Genomic DNA, 11,569 nt, shown 5'->3' on the forward strand with positions numbered 1-11,569 from the left:
TGTGCCGAACATGTCCCTACCTTAGAAATTACTAGGCTTACCCATAGCACTCTATTTTACTAAACTCCATGTACCTATCTAAAAGTCTCTTAATCTATCCTATCCGCCTCCACCACCGTTACTGGTAGCCTCGCCGCTCTCTGAGTAAAAAAAAAACTTACCCCAACATCTCCTCTGTACCTACTCCCCAGCACCTTAAACCTGTGTCCTTGTTATTGAATAGCATCAAAATTTATATTTACAACTTTTAAGTATTGCATCAGAGTTTACCACCAAAAATTCAAACACTAAGGATGTAACACAAACCTTTGAAAATTGTTAATTACTTAAATTTCCATTTTGCTACTTTAAAATATTTGAATGGAGTCATAAGAAAAACAGTAACAAGTCAATGAACAGATATTCCCAAATTTACCTGCAATTTCTGTTAAGTTGAATCAAACAATCCACTTCTTTCCAAATATATGTTTAAATATAAAGCACAATCAATGACAAATTAAAATAATGTTTATTTCAGGATCTCGGGTATTGTAACACAGTTGCTCTTAAAATGTGTCGCTGGTTACAACAGTCATTAATTCTGCGTGCGTCTGAGAATTACAGCAGTTCAAATAATGTCTTGAACCACTACAGGCAGTGCACATGACAAACAGATTTAGATTCAAATGAAGAAAATTGAATAGAATTGCATACCAGGAGCAACTGCAGCAGAAGGGGGAGAAGTTGCCTCATCACCACCACTTTTCTGACTCATTGATGCAATTTTTGTCTCACTTGATGAAAGTTGCAGCTCTTTTGGCAGTAGGTCATAGACAGATTCTGTAAATTGGGAGGAAAAACTGATTAGTATAAAAATGTTAATTACACATTTCAGCATTTCCTCTCACGAATACAACAACAACGGAAACACAAGTTGATGTTGGAGTCAATTGTTAAGGATGATGCTATAGAGTACGCGATGACACAGGACAATATAGGACAAAGTCAGCATGGTTTCTTTAAGGGAAAATCTTGTCTGACAAAACTGTTGGAATCCTTTGAGGAGATTACAAGTCGAACAGATAAAGGAGATGCAGTGAATGTTGTATATTTGGACTTTCAGAAGGCCTTTGACAAGATGCCACACATGAGGCTGCTTACTAAGTTCAGAGCCCATGGCATTACAGAAAAGTTTCTGGCGTGGTTAGAGCATTGGCTATTTCATAGGAAGCAGCGAGTGGGTATAAAAGGATCCTTTTCTGGTTAGCTGCCAGTGACCAGTGGTGTTCTGTAGGGGTCAGTGTTGGGACTGCTTCTTTTTATACTGTATATCAATAATTTAGATGATGGAATAGATGGCTTTGTTGCCAAATTTGCAGATAATACAAAGATTGGTGTAGGGTCAGGTAGGGTTGAGGAAATAGTAAGGCTGCAAGAGAACTTAGACAGATTAGAATAATACATAAGAAAGTGGCAAAATGAAATACAATGTTGGAAAATGCATGGTCATGCACTTCGGTAGTAGAAATAAATGTGCAGACTATTTTCTAAACTGGGAGAAAATCCAAAATCTGAGATGCAAAGGGACTTGGGAGTCCTTATGCAGAACACCCTAAAGGTTAACTTGCAGGTAGGGTCAGTTGATTGAGACAATTTTTGATTGAGGCAAGTCTGGAGCTTTATCATCTTCCTATTTTGTGAGGCCCCAAGGGATCATTGTTGGAGTAATGCAGGAATCCACACCGGTTCTCTGAATTTTTTTTGTCATATATATTAATGATTTGGATGAGAATGTAGTAAATAATTTGTACATACTAGATGACACCAAAGCTGGGGGTTTAGTGGACAAATGGAATTTAATTCTGTTAAGGGGGAAAAGATATATTTGAGGAAGTTAAACCAGGCCACAACATGCGCAGTAAATGGGAAGACCCTGCGGTGTTTTACACAAAAGGGATCTAGAGGGTAGAAGCATACAGTTTCCTGAAAGTGGAACTCCAAACAGGGAAATAGGGTCACGAAAAAGGCAAATGGTCTGCTTGCTTTCATCAGTTGGAGCAATGAGTGTTACTGCTGTACGGTCATCGGCGACATTGCACTGCGAGTATTGTGTGGTCTTTTGGACACCATACTACAGGAAGTTTCCTTGGACAACATCGGTGGCGTGGAGAGGGGAAGGCCTGCAGCTTTGGCAACTGCCAGTCTCCCATACAACCCTGCCCAGGCCTGTGCCCTGGAAACTCCAGGAGCAGATCCATGGTCTCTCGAGACCGACGGATGCCACCACCACCACTACAGGAAGGATGTGGTTATGCTAGAGGCTGGAGAAAAGATTGACAATGATGTTGTTGACAATGAAGACATGAATTCTAAGGAGAGACTGGATATGCCTGGACTGTTTCCCCTGGTGCTAAAGAGATTGAGAGGTGACCTTGCAAAGGTTTATAAAATCATGAGGGGAATGAATTGGATAGATTGTCATAGTCTCTTTCCAAGTGTAAGGGAATTTAAGACTAAAGGGCAGAGGTTTAAGTTGAATGGAGAAAGATTTAGAGTGGCTCTGGGGGGCAAGCTTCTCCACACACAGGTGGTGGGTATGTGGAATTAACTGCCAGAGGAAGTGGTAGAGGCAGGCACACTTGGCAGGTATATGTTTAAAAAAAGTTTAGAAGGATAAGGGCCAAACAGAATCAAATGTGACTAAATTAGGTTGGCACAGTGGACAGCAAGGTTAAATTGGTTGGGCCAAAGGGCCTGTTTTCATGACAACCACGAATCATTTGATTTGTTTAGTATTCTCAAACTCAGAGCTTAATACAATTATAATTCTTTGTGCATATTCCTATGGATTTTGTTACTGCTTGTGTGTTCTTTCTCTCCACAATATCATGGCAGCACACCAACTTCATGCCAAACCTAACATTCACACTGAACATTTATCAGAATCAAAATCAGGTTTATTATCACCAGCATGTGACGTGAAATCTGTTAACTTAGCAGCAGCAGTTCAATGCAATACATAATCTAGCAGAGAAAAAAAATAAAATTTTAAAAAATAAGTAAATGAATTACAGTATACATATATTTAATAGACTCTAAAAAACATGCAAAAACAGAAATACTGTACATTAAAAAGAGGAAAGAAGTGTCCAAAGATTCAATGTCCAGTTAGGAATTGAATGGCAGAGGGGAAGAAGCTGTTCCTGAATCACTGAGTGTGTGCCTCCAGGCTTCTGTACCTCCTACCTGATGGTAACAGGAGAAAAGGGCATGCCCTGGGTGCTGGAGGTCCTCAATAATGGAAGCTGCCTTTCTAAGACATTGCTCCCTGAAGATGTCCTAGTACCCAAGATGGAGCTAACTAGATTTACAATCTACTGCAGCTTCTTTCAGTCCTGTGCAGTAGCCCTCCATACCAGACAGTGATCCAGCTCTCCAGTCAAAATGTTCTCCACGGTACAACTATAGAAGTTTTTGAGTGTATTTGTTGACAAGCCAAATCTCTTCAAACTCCTAATGAAGTATAGCTGCTGTTTTGCCTTCTTTATAACTACATCGATATGTTGGGATCAGGTTAGATCCTCAGAGATCTTGACATCCAGGAACTTGAAACTGCTCACTCTCTCCACTTCTGATCCCTCTGTGAGGATTGGTAGGTTGCTGCTGCAGCATCATTCCACTAGTTGGCATATCTCACTCCTGTACGCCCTCTCGTCACCACCTGAAATTCTACCAACAATGGTTGTATCGTCAGAAAATTTATAGATGGTATTGGGGCTATGCCTAGCCACACAGTTGTGTATACAGAGAGTAGAGCAGTGGGCTAAGCACATACCCTTGATGTGCGCCAGTGTTGATCAAAGTAGATATGTTATCACTAATCAGCACAGACTGTGGTCTTCCAGTTAGGAAGTCGAGGATCCAATTACAGGGAGAGGTACTGAGGCTCAGGTTCTGCAACTTCTCAATCACGATTGTGGGAATGATAGTATTAAATGCTGAGTAATAGTCGATGAACAACAACCTGATGTAGGTGTTTCTGTTGTCCAGGTGTTCTAAAGCCGTGTGGAGATCCATTGAGGTTGCATTTTCCATTGACCAATTGTGGCTATACACAAATTACAATGGGTCCAGGTCCTTGATGAGGCAGGAGTTCAGTCTAGTCATAACCAACCTCTCAAAGCATTTCATCACTGTCGATGAGTGTGCTACCAGACGATAGTCATTAAGGCAGCCCACATTATTCTTCTTCTTAGGCACTGGTATAATTGTTGCCTATTTGAAGCAAGTGGGAACTTATGCCTATAGCAGTGAGAAGTTGAAAATGTCCTTGAATACCCCCACCATTTGGTTAGCACAGTTTTCAGAGCCTTACCAGGTACTCCATTTGGTCCTTCCACCTTAGGAGTATTCACTCTCTTTAAAGAGAGTCTAATATCAGCCTCTGAGACAGAGATCACAGGGTCATCTGGTGCAGCAGGGATCTTCACAGCTGCAGTTGTATCCTCCCTTTCAAAGCAGGCATAGGAGGCATTGAGTTCATCTGGTAGTGAAGTATTGCTGCTCTTCATGCTATTGGGTTTCACTTTGTAAGAAGTAATGCCTTGCAAGCCCCGTTAGAGCTGTCATGCATCCGATTTCATCTCCAACCTCACTCAAACTTGTCTCTTTGCCCTTGAAATAGCCGTCCGCAGATCATACCTGGTTTTCTGTACCGGCCTGGATTCATAAGACTTGAATTCCACAGATCTGGCCTTCAGCAGATGACGTTCATCCACGGCTTTTTCTTTGGGAATGTACAGTAAGTCTTTGTGGGCACACACTCATCCACACAGGTTTTAATGAAGTCGGTAACAACTGCAGCATACTCATCCAGCTTCGAAGATGAATCCCTGAATACAGTCCAGTCCACTGACTCAAAGCAGTCCTGTAGGCGCTCTTGTGCTTTCCTTGTCCAAACCTTCTTGGTCCTCACTGTTGCTGCTGCAGTCTTCAGTCTCTGCCTATACTTGGGGAGTAGAAGTACAGCTAGGTGATCAGACTTTCCAAAGTGAGGGTGTGGAATAGCACGGTAGGCATTCTTGATGGTGGGGTAGCAATGGTCCAGTGTGTTGTTTCCTCTGGTAATGCAAGTAATCTGTTGATGGTAGTTACTTAATGATTTTTTAAGACTGGCCTGGTTGAAATCTCCCAAAATGATAGTGAAGGTGTTAGGATGTGCTGTTTTGACATTGGGCTGAGGTGGAATGTAATCTGCTACCAAAATGACCCCTGAGAACTCCCGTGATAGGTAAAAAGGACAGCAGTTTACAGCTAGATATTCCAGGTCTGGTGAACAGAATTGGGACAGTACTGACATGTTTGTGCACCAAGAAGAGTTGATCAAGAGGCATACTCCACCTCTGCTTTTGAGAGACTCTACAGCTCTATCCTGATGGTCTACTGTAAAAACATGGACCTGAATCGCTGCATCCGGTATGGAAGGGGTTAACCAGGATTTCGTGAAACAAAGGACACACGTGGTCCTAATGTCCCTCTGATTCAGCAACCTAGCTCAGAGATGATCAATTTTATTCACCAGGGACTGCACGTTCGTCAGCAAGATAGTTGGTTAAAGGAGTTACTATCCAATCTTGTGTAAAATATTTCCCCCTCTTCCATTAACTGGACAAGTATTACTGCTATCCACTAAAGTACTTCAACTGTTCCAGTTTCTGAGCTACAGTAACAAAAAGCTGTCTTTAGGAGTGTTTCAATGTCCAGTCAATCAAGCATAATGGGCAGGCCACCCTGCAGGTTCTCTTCATAACAGATTGTATGTGACAGTGAGGCTTTCACAGCAGAAGACTTTGTTTCACTTTGCAGATACATCATCCTAACTTTCAGTACATTTCATCATATGAAGCTGCAAAAGGGTACTGTAGACTGAAACAATAAATTATCAAAGCCAATTACTTTTGATTTGAAATATTACTCAAAAAATGTTGGTTAATAGTTAATTATTTAGATACGTAATAATAAACTGAAATGCTCAATAATCTAGAGTAAATCAGAATAACAACTGGATTGGATACTGCAGGAACAGGAATCAAAGAATAAGTTGATGACATAGTTAGAACAAAGGAGACTGTTGGGGAACATAAATACTGAAATGCACAAAGCAAAAAAGACCTTGCTTCTGTGCTCTTTAAATTCTGCGTATTGTAGTTCTAAGTTCAGAATTCATTCATGCAGCCAGACTTTGCCTGGTTGAACTTGGGTTCATTCAATCATAGAATAGTTGTGGACAGGCCCTGAATAAGATGTAACCATCCCAGAAAACTTCCATGCAAAATATTAACTTCTTATCATTTGTGGATTTAAAATAATCTAAAACAATTTGATAACAGCAATGATCCAAATTTGCAAACCATAACAATCTTTGGTTTTGCTATCATCAGTGGCTCCAATTAACTTACACTTCTGAGAATGAATGAATATTGCAACAGGTTAGGAAGAACATTGTCTTGATAATCATGATGCTATTTCCTTAGAGTCAATGGTACTTATGATTTTCCAGTAGAAGGGATTTTGCTTGAACTGCTGAAGAATAATCATTCTTTGCATCATAATAGTTTAGATTAGTCATAAAACTACAGTTCTCCTCTTTATATAAACTCTGCATCAATGCAAATTATGTGGTGATATTTAAAACACAGTAACATTAAAGAATAGGAGCATAAATAGGGCTTAAACATTGCTCCACCATTCAATATGGGCACCGTGGTAGCACAGTGGTTAGCACAATACTATTATGGCTCGGGGCATAGGAGTTCAGAGTTGAATTCAAACGTTATCTGTAAGGAGTCTGTAAATCCTCCCCGTAGAATGCGTGTGTTTTCTCCAGGTTATCTGGTTTCCTCCCACAGTCCAAAGTTAGTCATTGTAAAATGTCCCGCGGTTAGGCTAGGGTTAAAGGGTTGCTGAGCAGCATGGTTTGAAGGGCCAGAAGGGCCTATTCTGTGCTGTATCTCAGGTGATAAATAAATATGATCATGCCTAATCATCTACTTCAGTACCATGCTCCTTTGTCTCTTATCTCTTGATCCTCTTAGCATAAGAAACACCTCCAGCTTCATGAAGATATTTAATAACACAACTTCACTGGTACAAAATTTTGTTGGTTCATCACCCTCTAATTTGTAATGACCAGCATATGCAAAAATCTTGTGCAGGTCAATTTTTTGCCCAGTGACAATGCGTGTGCTGAATAATTTCTTCAATAAAAAGTGTAAATAAGCTAGTTCTAAAATCTGCAAAACAAATCATTGCAAACTCCACGTTGCCAACACCATCTACATCAGAAACTGGAAAAGGAAACGTAACTGTATATGATCATGAAATATATTTAAGCTGAGGTAGAGGATGACAATCTTTTGTGCTCAGTTTATATTTCTTTGTACGCTAGTAGCAAAAGATGTTTGTGCACGCACACCTTAGAGGGAACATTGCTTCTGTATGAAATGATATTTCATGGCATAATCTGCATCCTGAACGGTAACCCCTGGTTCTACAACTCCAGCTATTATGTACATCTTCCCTTCATCTTGTCTGTGTGGTCAAGACCTGTACTGCTGTAGGAATCCTGGACTTAAATCCTGTTGAAACAAAGGCCATTGGCTCCCTTAACTGCGTTCTGTGATTTGTGTACACGGATGCCCAAATCCTGATGTATCTCTCCTTTTGTCAATCTTTCAGTGAATTATCTTTCTATATTTAGAACCACACATTTATTCATATTAAACTGCAGCTGCCATGCATTTACCACTCAACCTGTCTAAATCACACTACAGCCTCTGTGTATTCTCCTCTCAGCCTGCATCACCTCCTCTGGCTTTTTATTATCTGCATATTTGGAAATGATACATTTAGATCCCTCACTGAAATTACTAATACATTTTGTGAACAACTGACGCCAAGCATGATCCCCACAGCACTAACAGTCACTTCCCGCTACTTGGAAAAAAACATTAAATCCTACTCTCCGTTTGCAGACACTCAATGGATATTGATTTTCTACTGCCCCCAATCCTAAATGTTTTTTTGTCTACTCCCTCTTTGTGTAAATTAGTGAGATTACATTTACCACCTGCCAATCTGTAGAAACTAAACCAGATTCCAAGAAATTTTGGAAGAACACATTGGAAGGAAGAGCCCTGGAAATAATGGATAATTTTAATGACGGTCTTTACCTTATTAAATTTCTTAGCACCATTTCATTAGTAATACTGATTTCCATCAATTTCTCCCTTCTGTAACTTATTTGTTGCCAATATAACTTCCTGTCAGAAACACTTGCCCTCACTAAATTCCTTCTCTTCACATTTTTACAGATGTTTAAGCAGTCAGTTTTTACCTCCCCTGCAAGTTTATTCACATACTCTCCCCATTAATTAAACTTCTGCTGAATTCGATGCTCCTTCCAACTCCTAGGCATGCCAGCGATTTTGTCTTCTTTTTGGAACTAACAGTATCACTAATTTCTTTCAAAAGCCCCAGCTGAATACTTTTTCACTACTTATTTTTGTTCTGGGCAGGATTGATTATTATAATTCTTTGAATGTTAACCATTGCTTATTTTCACATATAGTAAAATTTCCCAATCCATCACAGCAACTTGTACATCATATCTTGTTAGTTCCCTTCATTCAAATTCAAGACCAGGTTTCTATTTCCATTATGTCGCTCTCCATGTTGATGAAGAATTGTAATATGCTATAACTCTCTTCTATAAGGGACCATGCATGGGTTGGGCAATTATTCTTTTCACATTGCATAATATTCAACCTAGTATCTAGGTATATTCTCCAAGTACTGGAATAATGACAAGAAAAAAAGTCTGTACATGTTCAGTAGACAGACACAACCATTGCAGCTCTTCTGGGAACACTGATACCGCCTCGGCATCAGCCGATCCCAATTCTCCCGTGTTCTTTAAGTTCTTGAGGCTATAGTGCTTTAGCTAGCCAGCCATCCCTTCCTTACTAGCTTTAAACTCCTTCCTCTCACTCACAACACAAGTAGCGAACGAGTGAGACGTGCGGCGAACAATGGTCAAACAAAGAGTAATACTTTAATCATCTCTAGATTACAGTACTTATAATACCTAATACAACGGAAATGCTATGTAAATAGTTGTTACACTATTGTTTAGGGAGTAAGGATGCTTTGGAGGAGGGTCAATAATACTAAAGTCAGGATCTGTGGAGGTTGAGGGCCGAGGACTACTTTGGCAAGCGACATGCCACTTTTCAAAAGATATAAGATTTCTACTTTCTCGGTGAGAGATAGCACTTCATGCTCCCTCTTAGCCTTTGAGGAATGGCTTTGACCACTTAATTGCTTTTTAGGAACCAATTTTTCACAGAAACAAAGTAGCGACCAAACGAGACACGAGGCGAACAATGCTCAAGCAATGAGTGCCGGAGAGAGAATTTCTGGGTTTTCCCAATCCGCGGTTGGCTGAATCTACGCATGCGGAACCCGCGGATAAGGAGGGCCAACTGTATATCTTTCCCTACCATCACATCGGTTTCCCTTTACACTATTTACACCCCTCCCACCTCCAAAGGTAGCCATAGTCAAAGGGTGGTAGTGGGGACGAGCTCCCACTGCTAAACAAATGCTCTTCATGGCGTGCGTCTCAAACAGCCTCTGACAACCAAGTCCAACTCCTGGCCTTCACGTGTGGCATAGTTCTCACGCCTGGCGGAGCTGTTCCCATTGACAGAAGGGGCAAAGGCTGCTCACTGGTGCCTTAAAACCCGTTGCTCTGGGCAGATGGGGCTCGTTAACCATGGATAGTAGCTCCTTAACCACGGGGGAGGTTCCACTACATGAGCAACAGACGAATCTCCATATCAACTCTGCCCTGGCTTGCGCCCTGGAGAGGCCACTCCAGCTTTGCTTTATAGCGTTGGACAAACACGGGAGGCAGCAGTTACAGGTTATAAGTCATAATGCTTGATTGGCGTTGAGCATAGTGTCAGGGGTTGCTTCCGACAGTGGGAGAGACCATTGCGTTTCACTGGACAGCTACTGCCCACCTCAAACTTGGTAGTCCCCAGCCAATAAGGTGCTGTCCCACCACAGTCAGTCTTCCTCATGGGGATAATGCATTATTCCATGAAAAACTGACTATAACTACTGCACCAGACAAGAAAAAAAATGAATCAAGTAAGACAACACCCCTCAAGTTGGGATGTTTGAATGTCCGCACAATGATGACTGGACTTGACCAAAACCTCAAGGATATCAAAGATGCACAAGAAACAGTGGTTATTAACAATGAGCTAATACGGCTCAAGGTAGACATAGCTACCCTACAAGAGACACTTTTGGCAAATTCAGGTACACTGAAGAAAAAGGACTACACATTTTTCTGGCAGGGAAAGAACCAAGATGAGCCCCACGAGCATGGAGTGGGTTTTGCTGTTAGGAACTCCTTGATGCAAATGATGGAGCCATCAGAAAATGGATCAGAATGACTTATGACTCTCTGCCTACACACCAGTCATGGCCCAGTACCTCTCGTCAGTGTGTATCCCCCTACCTTGAACTCCACCTCTGAAGCAAAAGATATGTTCTATGACAAATTAGAAGCTGTTGTCAGGAATATTCCCAGTGATGATCACCTTGTTCTCCTTGGTGACTTCAATGCCAGAGTGGGAACCAATAACAATTCCTGCCCGTCTTGTCTTAGCCACTTTGGAATTGGCAAAATAAATGACAATGGACAATGTCTCCTGGAGTTCTGCTCCTATCACAGCCTGTGTGTAAGTAACTCCTACTTTCAGACAAAGTCGCAGTATGATGTCTCATGGTGACATGCACGGTCTAAACACTGGCACCAACTGGACATGATCATCTCTAGGCCCTCTTTTATCAACTTTGCAATAACCATCCACTCATACCACAGTGCAGACTGTGATATAGATTATGCTTTAATATGCTGCAAGATCAAACTATGTCCGAAGAAAAGCCATCACTCCAAACAAATTGGAAAAGTTCACATCAACACAACAGAGATGAAACAGTCAGAAAAGGTTGACCAGTTTGCCAAGTCAGTACAAGGTGCTATGACTACCTCCTCACAAGGAGATACTGAAACAGAACAATGGTCATACCTTCATGACATCATCTATGAATCAGCACTCTCTACCTTTGGAAGAAAGACCACAAGGAGCAGTGACTGGTTTGAGGCAAAGTCCAACATCATGACTCCTGTCATCGAAGCCAAGCGTGTAGCTCTCACAAACACCATCTGACCAAACACTCCAGGCACTTTGAGCTGCTAGAAGCAAAGTGCAACAGACTGCAAGGCAGTGCACAAATGAGTACTAGCTCCAGCTCAGTGAGGACATTCAGACAGCAGCTGTGACAGGCAACATCAGATCGATGTATGATGGTATCAAGAAGGTCCTTGGCTCATCGCAGAGCAAGACAGCACCCCGAAGTCATCCAGCAGTGAAATAATCACCAATAAAAGCAAGCAGATGGAACGCTCGGTAGAACACTACTCTGAGCTCTACTTGAGGGAAAATGTTGTTGT

General features: G+C 41.3%; 1 protein-coding gene across 2 annotated transcripts in view; it reads right to left on the reverse strand.

Moving 5' to 3' along the window:
* The window catches only part of nfat5b (nuclear factor of activated T cells 5b), a 192,870-nt gene that overhangs the window by 91,294 nt on the left and 90,007 nt on the right, over window positions 1-11,569 (reverse strand). For both annotated transcript variants that reach the window (XM_059993108.1, XM_059993107.1), the window contains exon 2: window positions 694-819. In XM_059993108.1, the coding sequence (XP_059849091.1) occupies window positions 694-819 (126 nt within the window). The remainder of the gene's footprint in view (window positions 1-693; window positions 820-11,569) is intronic.

The sequence above is a fragment of the Hypanus sabinus genome, chromosome 17 (assembly GCF_030144855.1).
Source record: "Hypanus sabinus isolate sHypSab1 chromosome 17, sHypSab1.hap1, whole genome shotgun sequence".
Lineage (NCBI taxonomy): Eukaryota > Metazoa > Chordata > Chondrichthyes > Myliobatiformes > Dasyatidae > Hypanus > Hypanus sabinus.